The following is a 15,201-nucleotide window of genomic DNA, read 5'->3' on the forward strand; positions in this document are numbered from 1 at the left end:
ATGTATCATCTAATAAGTTCATTACAAAGGTTTTTGGCCACATTTGTAAAACCATTGGAGGATCCCTTTAAATCAAGTAAGAAGCACAAACATGAAATGGATTTGGTCTCTACAGGTGGCTAAAGTTTGAAGAGGACGTGGAAGATGGTGGCGAGCGGTGGAGTAAACCCTACGTGGCCACTTTGTCTCTACACAGCGTTTTTGAGCTCCGCAGTTGCATCATGAACGGCACCGTGATGCTGGACATGAGGGCCAACTCACTGGAGGAGATTGCAGGTAAACACTTGATGGGCCACAGTACTAACTATGCTTGGTCTTTGCCAAACATATTTTTCTGGTAAAGTAATCAACTTTATGACACGATGAAGAGTTTTGGTCACACGTGTGTTGCTTTGCACCCTCAGACATGGTCCTGGACCAGCACGAGGTGTCTGGCCCTGTTGGTCAGGATGCCAGGAGGAGGATCCGGGAGGCCCTGCTCAAACAGCACCACCACCAGAACCAAAAAAAACTGGCAAACCGCATCCCTATTGTACGCTCCTTTGCTGACATCGGCAAGAAGCAATCTGAGCCTCATTCCATGGACAAGAACGGTGGGCACAACACCTGATATAATCATCATTGTTTCTTTGTAATCATTTATGTTTGTTTGTTGATTCGTTGAGCATATTTGATTAAAAGAAAATGACTTTCACATAGACAACGTAGTCTCAGACTTTATTTGGTGGTGGTGGTGGGGGGGGGGGGGGGTATGTTGCCTTTTTTGGCATTAAAAAACCAACCTAAAGTCCTTTTTTAAATCTGCTCTAATATATTTAAACCTGCTACATGCACGGTGCTCAGAATCCCATTGGAGAGAGTCCCATCCCTGTGTTAGGAAAATGGACTAAATCTCAGTCTTTTGTTTTAAAATAGATTAATGCGCATGTGTTATAACAAATATTGTATTACATTTAGAGTTCTGGTATGTATTTGTCCACTGGGATTCTGGCCTTTGGGATTTTTTCCATTGGGATACACTGCTGTATCTCCCCTTCTTCACAGAATGTAACTGTATCCTGCAGTCCCACACTGGTACTCTGTGCCTCTGTGTGGGAAAGCAGCTCCCCAACAGGCTGTGAAAACTCATGTAGGTCTCCCAATCTGCCCAGCAGGCCAAACATTCTCCTCTCAGTCCCTGCCAGTCAACACTGAGGGCAGACTGGACGTCAGTCGGGAAAACAGCGCTGTTGACTTCAGCAAGGTGAGCAGCCGGACCAACTGCCGATACTGCTGTTTATCCACAGACACCGATAGCTGGACACACAACCAGCACTGTGTGTTTAGCCAAGCTTTGGGTTACATGAACTGTTCCTACCCTGAGAAACTAACGAGAATCTAACAGGAGCAGGCTGTACTTTGTTTTCCTAGAGCAATGTCATCTCCCGCCTTTGTTTCAAATATCTGTTCAAATTCAGATGTGGAATGCTGATTTCCTTCCTTTTTTTTCGTCCTCTCAACGTTACAGATTGACCTGCATTTCATGAAGAAAATCCCTCCGGGTGCTGAGGCTTCCAATGTTCTCGTTGGAGAGCTGGAGTTCCTGGAGCGTCCCGTGGTTGCCTTTGTGCGCCTCTGCCCTGCTGTACTGCTCAATGGCCTGGCTGAGGTCCCCATCACCACCAGGTAATCAAACCAAGGCCCCTCCCTCTCTGTTTCTTCTGCATTAAGTCAGACAAAATGAACAGATTGTTCTTTGTATGACGGAAAACTAATTGTTTCTCACTGAAAGCCTCTTGTTCACCCTCTGGATGTGATTCAGGTTTCTTTTCATCTTGCTGGGGCCCCTCGGCAAAGGTCCACAGTATCATGAGATCGGTCGATCCATTGCTACACTGATGACTGATGAGGTAAAGCTTCTGTGTAAGAACAAGTAGTACGTAGTTTGTGCTTAGTCTGAATAAAAAGGGAATTATGAATACGGTTTCAAACATGTTGGATCAATATGACACTGAAAAGTGAGTCACAGTTGAATGTATCACTGCCTGTTATGATTTTATTGGTTTAATGGCCTAGTTAAGTTTGGGCTTAAATAGTTTTTTTCAAACTGTTTGTTTGTAGAGATACACTATATTATGGATGGGCAACTGTTGTTAAAGTGGGGGCCGCACAAATGTGATGTCAGCATTTAGTATAAGGACCAACCTGAGCATTAATACAGGAAGGAACAATGGATTTTGTTTACTCTGTGTGTTTTCATTGTCATTTTGTTTGTTTTTGTAATTATTTTGTGTATTTTATTTTGATAATGTGTGTTTTTCTCTCATTTTGTCTATTTCTGTTGTTGTTTTGTGTGTTTCTGGAGTCACTTTGTGTATTTTACTGTCATGTGGTGTGTTTTTGTAGTGATTTTGTGTTTTTTTCTGTCATTTGCTGTTTCTGTTGTTGTTTTGTGTTTTTCTTTAGTTGCTGCATGTGTTTTTCAGGCATTTTGTATGTTTTTTGGAGTCGGTTTGTGTATTTTCCTGTGATTTTGTGTGTTTCTGGAGTCATTGTGTGTGTTTTTCAGGCATTTTATATGTTTTTTTAGAGTCCTTTTGTGGCCAAGTTGCCCTTATCTGCACTACATGAACAACAGTATTTGAATAACCAACAGGAAGTATTTTCAAATCCATCTCCTTTAACAGAGAGTCAGTTCCTCTGCAGCTCCATCAGCTTCCACTCTTTTTGGAAGACTTTCTATCAGATGTTGGAGTGTTTCTGTGGGAGTTTGTATCCATTAATTTAGTAGAGCATTTATAAGGTCCTGCACTGATAGTGGATGGGGAAGCCCTGGCCTATATTCCCTGTTCCAGTTCATCCCAAAGGTAATGATGCTAAGTCAAGTTGGAATATATATATAATATATCACCAAACTGTTCCCAAAAAGCTGGAATCATAACATTTGCAAAAACTGGGGAGTTGGCCACAGATTGTCAGCTAATCTTAGCAATAATAACACTCCTCAGTGTGCTTAGATGTTGCATTAGAGTTGATTAGAGAGCAGTGAAACACTCCTCCAACACAGTTCCCTCACCAGCTCCAGGCTGGCTTGTCCTCTAACCAAGCCTGACCTTTGACTTGTGGTAGAAAAGCGAGGAAATGCATCAACAAAGTAAAAGCCTTTAGGGATCAGTGGAATACGACAGCGCTGCTCGGAGCTGAAGTTGCTCACGATCATCTGTGCCAGATGTTTACTTTCCTTTTCTGTTTTCCATATGCAGTTTTCCTTTGGGAGGTATGAAAATAGACATGTGTGGATGGTAACCTATATTATCATTAATGGGAAGGAAGTGAACCCCATTGCTTTGGTTTACTTCTCTGTGAGAGAGTAGTAATAAAGTGAAATGAATGGGTTAGCTGCCATTTTTTATTCCTGATGTACTTATTTGTTCCTTTTCTGTTGGGGTTTGTGTAGGTTTTCCATGATGTCGCCTACAAAGCCAAAGACAGGAACGACCTTGTCGCTGGTATTGATGAGTTTTTGGATCAGGTGACCGTGCTGCCCCCCGGAGAATGGGACCCTTCAATCAGAATAGAGCCTCCTAAAAACGTGCCCTCACAGGTAAACAAAGGCGGAGGACATTTTTTTAGTAAACAAGCATGTGTAAGTGAGCTCTATGTGTGTGTGAGATGTGTGATCCTGCCTGCTGAGAACATCTGCACTCTCCTCTAATCTCCACTGCACAGTGCTCAGTACTGTGATGCCCATCCCCTGGGCTCTGTTCTCAATCCTATCCAGATAAATTGTTATTCTCATCCAATAGTTATTTTTAGTCTGCTTATAAAACACGCTCTGCTTTTTTTTTTTGCCAAAAAATTAGAAAAGAGTGCCAAGTCTGTTTTGGTTTGTGTTTTCATTCCTCCCGCTCATCATTAGGCTCCCGTAGTGAACAATTGACACACCACTGTGCGAGTAGATTGCCGCACGGATGAGAATATGCTGAGCTCCTTTATTTTTTGTGATCTGATGTTTCCAAGCTTTAGCGTAGAACTGGCAGCCTCTAGGACGTTTACGATGGCCAGTGACTGACAGTGATTTTAATCGTGCAGGAAAAGCGAAAAATACCCCCAGTTCCCAACGGAGTGGCCGATCTGGTCGAGCCGGAGGAGCACGGAGGGCACGGCGGCCCTGAGCTCCAGCGTACCGGCAGGTGAGTGACAACATGTGTTTAGAACGCTTTAAATGTTGAGTTTGAATCAAATCCAGTGCTGTCTTCTTATCGTCACTCATTGGTTTTTCACACTGCGTCCCACTTAGCGCTGCCACAACAACTTAATTGCTGTACTCGTGCACAGGAAAGGAATTAATTACCCTCATAAGCAAAACAGTCATCTTAAGGCCCTTAAAATAACAATATTTTTACTTAAACAAGCATAAACAGCAATAGAGAATGAAAAGTCCCTTTTAGCAGGAAGAAACCTCAGCAAAACCAGACTCAGAGGTGAAATCTTCAAAAAACTATATGTTTTAGCTTAAATTCATTGATTACACTGTTTCCAAACACATTAATGGGCTCAACAAGAGGAAAGGAGATGAAACCTGTTGTAAATGCGTTTAAGATGTTCTAGTCGAGGCATCTACATAAGGATGAGATTATGGTGTCATTATTATGACACGACATCTGTCAATAACATGAATAAGGTGTCATGAAGGCTGTGATTAAGTGTCGTTCGTTACCCTAACCCCAATAGATCCCACCACCTAACCCAAAAAATGCCAACACTGCTCCAAAGGTGACATAATTTAGTGAACGACACTTAATAAAAGCCTTCATGACACCTTATTCATGATAATGTCAGCATTATGTATAAAACTTCAAGTAAAGTGTTACCTATTAATATTATTATTTAATTTGTGGCCTAAAAACACAGTGCAAAATGAAGGATGCAGAGGCAGCTACTTATTGAAATGATTTTGCGGTGCAAACAGAGAGAGACTGTGGAACATATTATCTTTTTGATAGCAGAGGAATGTGTGAAGAGCTGTGGTTGTGATGCTCCTCCTCGTCATTGCTCTGAGTTATCAAACACAACCGCCCAGGATGCAAATTTGCGAAACGTAGGATAATAAAAGAAGGTACCGGCTTTCTTACCACTGATTGGCCAGAGCGACTCTTCTCCGATTGGCTATCTTGTAGACAGCTTTTCCGACTTTTTAAAGGAATTAGTGATTTACTTCTAGGGTCATAGAAAGGTCGCCATGGAACCTCTTCTTGTTTAATATTACAATATCCGCAACTAATATATGTACATAGATGTAGCTTGCATATATATTTCAATAGAAGAGCATATATGTCACATTAATATATGTTTAAATATATTAACAGTTAATATATTCAGATATGCTTGGCCCTATATGTCTGTGTATATTTAAATATTCAAAATTGGCCACTTTAATATATTTTCCACGTATATGAACATAATACGTACATAGACGGACGTGATAAAATCACAATCATGTGACAGCAGTCACGTGACCAGAAATATGCGCTCCATAATCTAGCCCTCGATTTGGATTGCAGGTTCTCATTTTTAGGTTTATTAATTTTATCGTTATTAACTAGATAATACCTGAAGCAAGTTATTCCTAACTTCTTCTGTTGGCTACTTTAGTCTTGTTCTTAAGAACTACTTGGTTAATTTTGTAATATTTTGCACCCATGGAAAAGGCCGTTTTAGATCAATTTAATTTATTATTTATTTTTCTCTCTCTCAAACACAGCCACAACACAGCCACACACAAAACTAATAAACAGACCTTTGCGTCACCCTAATGAAAATATGTAATGTATAGGCCAACTTTCGTTCTGGCCAATCAGCGGTAAGAAAGACGATACCTTCCTCTATTATCCTACATTTCAAATTCACTCCCAGGACATGGAAAAAGACACCCCTACCTGTCCACTGTTACCATAGCAACCCAGTTTGATTCTGAATGAGCATTAAGCTGCAGTCACTCCACAGGCTGTTCGGTGGCTTGATCCTGGACATCAAACGAAAGGCTCCTCACTACCTGTCCGACTACACGGACGCCATCAGCCTTCAGTGTCTGGCCTCTTTCCTCTTCCTCTACTGCGCCTGCATGTCACCTGTCATCACCTTTGGGGGACTCCTGGGAGAGGCCACAGAGGGACGCGTGGTAAGAACAAATAGCCCCCAGAGGCCCAGATGTGACCTTTGAAAGCTGCGCTGCCAATCTGAGTACAGCAGTAAAAGTGAAGGCCTTGGAATATTTATTTTTTCCCTGCTGTTGGCCAAAATTGGTATTTATCTGGTAAAAAGTGAGAGCAAGAGCCACAGATTTTCTCATTTATTTTCCTTTTTTTGTAAAAAGTGTGAATCAGAACTGCTCTCCCAGTTTGAGTCATTCATTATTATTATCCATTGTTTTTAATATGCATTGTCCCTGGAATAAATAAACAATTTTTTAAAAAAAAATCAAATTTCAAGCATTTGCATTACGTACTGTATACCCATACTTGAGTACATGCGAAAACTTAAGTACTTTTTTTAAATGTAAAAGTAGAAGCACTTACAAATATTACTTCATTAAAAGTATTAAAGTAGCTTAAGTATTAGAAGTAGAATTACAAGTTAGGAGTAACCTTAACATTTTCAAGCTTAACTTTGGCAACTAATGTTTATTCTTTTTTTACTATAACATCCTCATAACAACAACAATGACTTCTCTGGGTCTGTTGCATTACATTGAACAAAGGAGTTTGTGTGATATTTGTTGTCGTTTTATTTACTTTTCTGTCATTCTGTGTTAGTGTGTTTGGAGTTGTTTTTGTGCATTTTTACATTTTTCTGTTATTTACAGTTTACGTATTTGTTGTCAGTTATGTGTGTTTTAGTTTGTCCTTCTGTTTATTTTTCTGTAATTTTGTGTTTTCTGAGTTTTTTAGTTTGGTTCGTTTATTTTTAACTCTTTTTTATTGTGTCCAAGATGAGTTGGGTGTTTCTGTGTTCGATTGAGTCTCCTATTGTCCTATAGAGTGCCATTGAGAGCCTTTTCGGTGCGTCCATGACTGGAATAGCGTACTCTCTATTTGCTGGACAGCCCCTTACCATCCTGGGCAGCACTGGGCCTGTTCTTGTCTTCGAGAAGATTCTCTTCAAGTTTTGCAAGTAGGTGTTTTTTTAATCTCTGCAGACTGCAGGTCCTTAACTGTGTGTTTATGCATTTGGCCGTTTGCGTCTCCCAGGGAATACGGGCTCTCCTACCTCTCTCTGAGGGCTTGCATCGGCCTGTGGACCGCCTTCCTCTGCATGCTGTTGGTGGCCACAGACGCCAGCTCCCTTGTCTGTTACATCACACGCTTCACGGAGGAGGCGTTTGCTGCACTCATCTGCATCATCTTCATCTACGAGGCGCTGGAGAAGCTGTTCCACCTGGGGACGCACTACCCCATAAATAAAAACAACAACCTCCAGAAGCTGACGCAGTACTCGTGAGTTCCACTTGTTTTTACTTTCTCAGTGCTGATGGATCGTGTTTTTTTCACCCACGTTGGGACACACAAACAGTCCATGTAGTGCACTATATGTCTATTACACAGTGAGTTTCACTTTCACAAACAGGTTGTCATGGTCTGATGTCTGTGGGTGTTTAACGTTTTATTTATTTTTTCAGTTTGGGTTTTGTTTTTGTTTCTGATTACGTTCTTCTTTTGTTTAATTCTAGGATTATTTGGTTTATTTCCTGTCTCCACACAGGTGTGCCTGTTCCCTATATGTATCAGCAATATACATTTTTTTTTTTTATTGGCATGTAGGTTTGCATGTACAGGTAATTTTTTTGATTGCATAAATAATAGTGAAATATCAGTGATACATATAAAAAAAAAAATACTGTGTAAACAATTAGATTTACAGTGAAAAGAAAAGAGAGGAATTGTGATGGAAATGTAAGTATTCTAGTCTAAATGTTCACTTTTCTAAAAATATCTTCTAATGTTCCATGTTATTGTTATTTATCAAATGGATAATTATTATCATACAGTATACCTGATCACAGGAGCTATTATGCAACATTTTAAATCCGTTTCTTCTTATCTTTCAGTGTGTGAATGCTCTAAACCCCAGTTTCAAACTCAAGGCCCGGGTGCCAAATCTAGCTCTTTAGAGCATCAAATTCGGCCCGCTCGAGAAAGTAAAAATGACAGAAAAAACATGAAACATTCTGTAAATTACCCACTAATACAGTTGTTGATATCTCACCACCTCTAAATACAAAAATTCAGTTAAAATCCACAATATTTGGAGAGTTCTTACATCACATGACAGGAGTCGATTTTAATCTCAAATTGTTGAAAGAACTCAATGTTTTCAAAATTTTCCAAATATTTCTTCAAATGAAGATCCTGCAGGGACTGATATACTCACATACTTTATCATTTATACATTGAAGTACAAACAAGGGCACAATAATGCTCTTTTTTCCACCTAAAATCTGTGGCCCACTTAAGGTAAAACTGGTCCATATTTGGCACCTAAACTAAAATGAGTTTGACACCCCTGGTTTAAGCTCCTGTACTGAGACAGTGCTGCATCTAATGCTTTAAATCTGAAACGATTTAAGGATACTAAATAAATAAATCCTCTGTAGGTGTGCTTGTGTGGAGCCCAGCAATCCCAGCAATGAAACCATGCGATTCTGGGAGGACAAAAACATCACTGCCTCGGAAGTTAACTGGACCGTGCTGGAGGTCAAGGTAAGAAACGCACTCAGACATCACCTCTGTTGGAGGTGTCGGGTCTCCCTCAGCTCACACTCGTCTGGGGATTTAAAACATGTGGGCAGGGTTTTAAAGGATTTAATCCAAGTAGGATGAATATGCTGATGCAGCGTGAAAGGCGCGATCACACGTCAGACACTTAAAGCAGCGTGCTACATCACTCCCACACACGTCTGCACACAAGCAAAGGAGGGCGTCACGTGAGCCCCGGGTGACTGTGCAACAGAGGATTCACTGTGCTGTCCAAACACACTCCACTAATTCATCACTGACATCCATCACCTCCATTATCTCCTCCGTCACTCAAATCACTCACTTTCCCACGCCATAATCCCACCTCATGTCATCTGGGGCCAGTAGGAGTGCGAGATGCTGCACGGGGACTTCGAGGGCAGCGCCTGTGGCCCCCACGGCCCCTACATCCCTGATGTGCTCTTCTGGTGCGTGCTGCTCTTCTTTTCCACCGTCTTCATGTCTGCCTTCCTCAAGGAGTTCAAAACAAGCCGCTATTTCCCAACACGGGTATGTACTTTGTTTGTTTTGCTTTGCTTTCTCAGATGAAGCAGATTCAATGTCAGATTTAGTCCCAAATCTAAATTCTTTCCCTTGAATGAGGTGACTTTAGAGTTTGGAGTCACTGCAAGAAATGCTCCTCCATACTTCTGGCCTATGCTGCCATCTAATGGCTGTTGTGTAACACAGCAGCAATCCTTTTGTCCTTTGTGTATAAATAACCATGGAAACACATGGCTGCAGAGTACACTAGTCAGATTCAGGGCGCTGTTTGGTCTGAAATAGGCATGAGCAAAAAAATCAGGGTGATTCATCTCAAGTTTACAATTAAAATAAAAGTTTACATTAAAATAAAAAGAAATCTGGTCACTACAAGATTAAAGTCATAATATTTCCAGAATAAAGTCGTAATTTTATGAGAATAAAGTTGTAATTTCATTAAAGTCACAAGATTTCAAGATTAAAGTCATAATATTTTGAGAGTAGAGTTTCTTCCGCATCTTACAAAGGGTAATGGTATCGCGCTCAGAATTCTATGTTGAAGTGAACGCAACTAACAGCGATAGCCCACTTTAATGTGGCCCTAATATGCCGTCGTACAATCGTTTATGGTTTAATCATCTAGGCTTTTAGTCACAGAAATCTGGAACTGACAATGATTTTTTTATTTCATGTTTCATACAAATTGTAAATGAAAATGATGCACCCTGCCACAAAGGAGGATGTATGACTGTGGGATGTCTATAAATAAGTGCAATAAGGGTGTTGTACGTCCAATAAAAAAGCAATGCTCTGTAATTTTCTTCTTTTACTTAGGCTAAAAAATGTAGGAATATCATCTTTAAGCAACTGTATGAAGGTAGTTGTGCTTCCTGCAGGTCCGAGCCATCATCAGCGACTTTGCTGTCTTCATCACCATCCTGACCATGGTGTTGATAGATTATGCGTTGGGGATCCCTTCTCCTAAACTTCAGGTCCCCAGCAAGTTCAAAGTAAGTCAGCTCATTTGTTTGAGTCACATTTCATTCATAGTGAGTTTTAGAGGATGATAGATTAAAAGGTTCCTCTGATGGTCTTTTCACATTCTCCAGCCAACCAGAGATGATCGTGGCTGGGTTATTAACCCCGTCGGGCCCAACCCTTGGTGGACCACCATCGTCACCTTCATCCCTGCTCTGCTCTGCACCATTCTCATCTTCATGGACCAGCAGATCACAGCCGTCATTATCAACAGGAAGGAGCACAAGTTGAAGGTATGTCACCTCTTCGTCTGTCCTGGTGTTGTTTTCAAACCTTTAAAATGTCCTTATTAGAAGATCTATACCTAACAAAATTTTGCACCATATTTGTTTTATTGCCTTTTAAAAGGGTACTACTTTACTGTTTTAGAGAATAAGTTTATTTCAAGGTTTTAGGTCACATTTGTAAAAACAGTTGAGGATCCCTTTAAGATTACGATAGCCCCTCTGAACACCGTTCTTCACGCTGCTCCTGCAGAAAGGCTGTGGCTACCACTTGGACCTGTTCGTGGTGGGATTGATGCTGGGCGTGTGCTCGGTGATGGGACTGCCGTGGTTCGTGGCCGCCACCGTGCTCTCCATCTCCCACGTCAACAGCCTGAAACTGGAGTCGGAGTGCTCGGCCCCGGGGGAGTCGCCCAAGTTCCTCGGCATCCGCGAGCAACGCTTCACCGGCCTCATGATCTTCACGCTGATGGGCTGCTCTGTCTTCATGACCTCAGTGCTAAAGGTCAGACAGATGTGTTTGAATTTTTACCTGCAATTATAAGCAAAAAATAAATAATAAAGGATTCCTGTGCATTTACAGTTCATCCCGATGCCTGTCCTGTACGGAGTCTTCCTCTACATGGGGGCCTCCTCACTCAGAGGCATTCAGGTAACCTTGAGTCTTGCCTGTTTGGTTTCAAGATGTAAGGCGATCTAAATCTGGGCCTCTTTGTAGTTCTTTGACCGTCTGAAGCTGTTCTGCATGCCCGCCAAACACCAGCCGGACTTCATCTACCTTCGCCACGTCCCGCTGAGGAAGGTGCACCTCTTCACCATCATCCAGCTCTCCTGCTTGGTCCTGCTCTGGGTTATCAAAACCTCCAAGGCGGCCATCGTTTTCCCTATGATGGTACCGTGTTTGTGTGTGTACGTGTGAATTTGTGCAGAACAACAGCACGGCGGCTTCATGTCAGTCTCTCCCTGTCGTCCAAGGTCTTGGCTCTGGTGTTCATTCGTAAGCTGCTGGACTTCATCTTCACTAAGAGGGAGCTGAGCTGGCTGGATGACCTGATGCCAGAGTGGAAGAAGAAGAAACTAGAAGATGCTGCACAGGAGGTGCAGTAAAAAGAACCCACACACACGCAAATGGCTGTAATGAGTGTCACCTTTCTGCCACCTCAGCAAAAACTCTTGCTCCCTGATTTCCTTCATTAGGAAGAGCACAGTATCATCGCAGAAGAGGAAGGCATCGTGATACAAGTGCCACTAGTCGAAGATTTCAAGTAAGTCTTTGGAACTTGTGTCTGTTTTACAGGGAGAACACCTCCTCTGCAGTGTTTTCTTTTATCTGTGTGAAACGTTGACTTTTTTCTGCAGGTCAAGTTGACCTTCTCTCAGCAGTAGATATCATGTTCCCAGTGGTGGAATAAACATAGTGGATGTAGTCATTGTAAGGTGGCGGCAGTACCTTTATTTTTTTTTAACGAAATTAGCTTTTGCACAATTGTCATTTGTTAGTTTCTACTCACATTGTTATCTGCTGTGAAACTAGCGAATATGTAAGTTGTGTGGTCCCCTGTGTCTTTTTTATTTATTTTATTGGTTTTTAATGTGTTTTGATTTGTATTTATTGGTTTATGCTCATTTAGTGGTGAAGCTCATTTGTATTGTTTTGGTTTTATTGTTGTTGTGATCTCATGTGCAGCACTTTGGAAGCGTTTTGTTGTTTAAATGTGCTATATAAATAAATTGGATTGGATTATTATTATTATTTTGTTTCTTCGAAAGGGACAATGCACATTCATCAACGTTACAGTATATGTACCAGAGTATAAATGTACCAGCATAAAAACACTAAGCAAAGCAAGGCAAATGTATTTGCATAGCGTATTTCATACACAAGGCAACTCAATGCGCTTTACATGATTTAAAAAGTGCAACAGAAAACATTTAATAGTTGAAAAATCAGTAACAACTTTAAAATCAGCAGCAAAAACATTAAACCCACAATGATGTGATTGAAAATCTTCCTCAGTCGTAGATAATCCTGCACGGTCACTGTTTTTATTGATGGCGTTACCTCACAGTGACGTCCTGCTGCTTTTGTCTTTGTATTGTGTGTGTAAAGGAGCGACCCGTCCACGGTCAACATCACCGACGAGATGTCCAAAGGATCTTTCGGGAACGTGTGGAAAAGTGTCAACCCGGCGGACAGCGCAAAAAAGGAGCCAAGCGCTAAAAGGTTAGCTTCTTACACTACATCATTACCACGGGCTTGCTCAGTATCTGTGATCCAACTGTCATTTATTGAATTAAGTAGGAAAACCGTAGCAGTGGCAGGTGTTTATTGTCGTTGCAGGGGAACTTAAAGCTATTTTATTTGCAGCAGCCCAGCCTCAGCGCATTCCTCACAGTGTAGACTAACATAGTATCTCCTGCCTGCCTCTCCCCTAAGCTCCCCTTCCTAACCTCTCACAAGCTGATACCCCAAAGGTAAGATAATCCCAGCATCTGGTTCTGTGTTTTTCTTTCTAATTGTTCACTTTTGCACAATGAAAACAGCACTATTTTGGGTCTCGTCAAATGAAAAAAAAAATGCATCAATTGCTATGATTTGTGTGATGACAGCATGAGTGGTGTGCATGTTTCACACACGTCTTATTGCATGCCGTTAAAGTGGTGTTTTTCAATCTTGGGGTCAGCTGAAATGTCTAGTATATAATGAAAGTAAATTGGCGATTAAAAGATATATTTTTTTTTTCCAAATTAAAACACAACACACAATCTTAAACAACTGTATTCCATATTATCGCGTTCTGAAATATAAATGTAGTTCAAATAGAATGCAGTTTAAAGACATTTGATGACACATTTTGTCACTTTGTGCACTAATCTTGGCTGCTCTGTGTGTTGCACTGTATAACAAACATGATCAAAAAAGTAATTAAAAAAAAGTATTCAGTGTCGCCAGAAATTGGTGATATCGAAATTGGGTCATGATCCAAAAAAGGTTGGAGACCACTGCGTTAAAGGATAAGCTGCACACTGTTCGTTTTTGCACTAGAATTAGATCCAATAAATCCCTATGAAATACATTTGCATGCGTGCGTACCAGTGTTTGTGTTCATTCTCTTAGGAGCGTTTGTCTTTGTTTTTGTGTTGTTGTTTTTTTGCACAGTTGTCCCAAAGGAGGCGAGAAGCGACACAAGCGAAGGAGGCATGACAAGAGCTTAGACAAGGAAACCAGTTTGTGATGACGCGCACAGGCTCTGTCAGTCGGTAGATCCAAACAGCAACTGTATCGTGCCACACTCAACCACCTTCGTGCTGTGCTACACTGTGTTCTTTCTGTCCCGTACGTCCGTGTGCAAGTCGTGTAACATCAACTCGGTTCGAATCAGTATTAGCGCAAGGAATCCGAGGCACGTCAGTGTTTTATGTTTTTTTTTTTTTCATGTATATCAGTGTTTTGTGATACCAGCAATGGATGGAAGCTAGAGCTATGTGAGACACACACACACACACACACACATAAACAGTATCTGCTGCATCCACATGCCAATTCAGTCAAACAATGACAATTTTTAGATTTAATTTGAATTTTATATGTTTTTTTTGTATATTTCCAACAACAACGTACAAGTTGTTCTTTTAAAAGTCCTGCCACAGCGAACCACAGCTATGTGGGTTTTATCTGAAGATATTAAATTTAGCAATTTCACACTGCAACACAGAAATAGTAGCCTCTAGCTAATCCAATTCACTTAAATGTAATGTTTTTGGTCGTTTTTTGAAAGCTTTCATGGTGAATATCTAATAAATTGTACGAAAGTTTTACATTTAAATGTCTGTCCTCCAGTGAAGCATTGCCCCAAACAGAGAAATAAATGGATTTCTGGGAAATTTGCACATTGGCTTTGTAAATGCAACCCAACATCCAACAATATGGTAAACAATGGTAGTCATCCCAACCTTTTAGACAGTTCACAGATTTACTCTTGGCAATGAAACATTTCTTGATATGAATTCATTTAGTAGAAGCAATTTTTGGAGATGGACCAAGAATGAGACCAGAGCAAAATCTGAGAGTGCTTGTCTGCAACCTGTCAGTAAGTGTCATCTCCTTTCCAAACCACCCTCTGTGTTTTGGCATGTGACGCTAATTGTTTTTTTGGTTTTTTTTAAAAAAAAAAAGAACAAAAACCTGCATGAGGTTCAAACCATTTTGCAGGATCATGATTACTACTAGAGATGCAATAATACTTTTTTCTGGGAAGGGCAACATGTAATGAATGGTAAAGAGTCTTAACAATGTATATTACATAGTATATTTTATTCCTGTAAAATGTTACTAATATATTGCTAACATTACATCAGTGTTCATTCAATTCAGGTTTTTGTTGTAGATGTTATTTTTCCCCATTGTTGATGGCTCTTAGTTGATTAGAGAAACTAATATTGGGGTCAAAACTTATATATCTGTCTTGACTATTTTGACCACTTTTGTGTGGAATTCTGCCTTAAACTTGGTAGTACTAGCTGTATACACTTTGGGTTTTAATGATGATTTAAGTCACCTGTATAGAAGACTTATCAGTTCAGATCTGTTGTTCTACTGTGCTTTGTTTCACGAGAATGAGAGCGAAAGTGTGAGAGAGAAAGTGAGAGTTTCAATAAAGCTGTAAAACAGAGATGTGGTG

General features: G+C 40.6%; 1 protein-coding gene across 2 annotated transcripts in view; it reads left to right on the plus strand.

Annotated features, from left to right (window-relative positions):
* The window catches only part of LOC114475792 (sodium-driven chloride bicarbonate exchanger-like), a 33,560-nt gene extending 18,382 nt beyond the window's left edge, over positions 1-15,178 (plus strand). Inside the window, exons 6-26 of one of the 2 annotated variants that reach the window (XM_028466903.1) lie at positions 116-276; positions 405-593; positions 1,155-1,243; positions 1,508-1,665; positions 1,802-1,889; positions 3,437-3,583; positions 4,072-4,172; positions 5,986-6,160; positions 7,019-7,152; positions 7,230-7,475; positions 8,633-8,738; positions 9,123-9,284; positions 10,154-10,267; positions 10,367-10,528; positions 10,773-11,024; positions 11,103-11,171; positions 11,238-11,411; positions 11,495-11,617; positions 11,717-11,784; positions 12,630-12,743; positions 13,680-15,178. In XM_028466903.1, coding sequence (XP_028322704.1) covers positions 116-276; positions 405-593; positions 1,155-1,243; positions 1,508-1,665; positions 1,802-1,889; positions 3,437-3,583; positions 4,072-4,172; positions 5,986-6,160; positions 7,019-7,152; positions 7,230-7,475; positions 8,633-8,738; positions 9,123-9,284; positions 10,154-10,267; positions 10,367-10,528; positions 10,773-11,024; positions 11,103-11,171; positions 11,238-11,411; positions 11,495-11,617; positions 11,717-11,784; positions 12,630-12,743; positions 13,680-13,755 — 2,908 coding nt within the window. In that variant the 3' untranslated portion in view covers positions 13,756-15,178. Of the gene's footprint in view, positions 1-115; positions 277-404; positions 594-1,154; positions 1,244-1,507; positions 1,666-1,801; positions 1,890-3,436; positions 3,584-4,071; positions 4,173-5,985; positions 6,161-7,018; positions 7,153-7,229; positions 7,476-8,632; positions 8,739-9,119; positions 9,285-10,153; positions 10,268-10,366; positions 10,529-10,772; positions 11,025-11,102; positions 11,172-11,237; positions 11,412-11,494; positions 11,618-11,716; positions 11,785-12,629; positions 12,744-13,679 lie in introns of those variants that run through there. The other variant, XM_028466911.1, reaches the window with a different exon arrangement.
* Positions 15,179-15,201: the final 23 nt, after the last annotated feature.

The sequence above is a fragment of the Gouania willdenowi genome, chromosome 2 (assembly GCF_900634775.1).
Source record: "Gouania willdenowi chromosome 2, fGouWil2.1, whole genome shotgun sequence".
NCBI classification, from domain to species: domain Eukaryota; kingdom Metazoa; phylum Chordata; class Actinopteri; order Blenniiformes; family Gobiesocidae; genus Gouania; species Gouania willdenowi.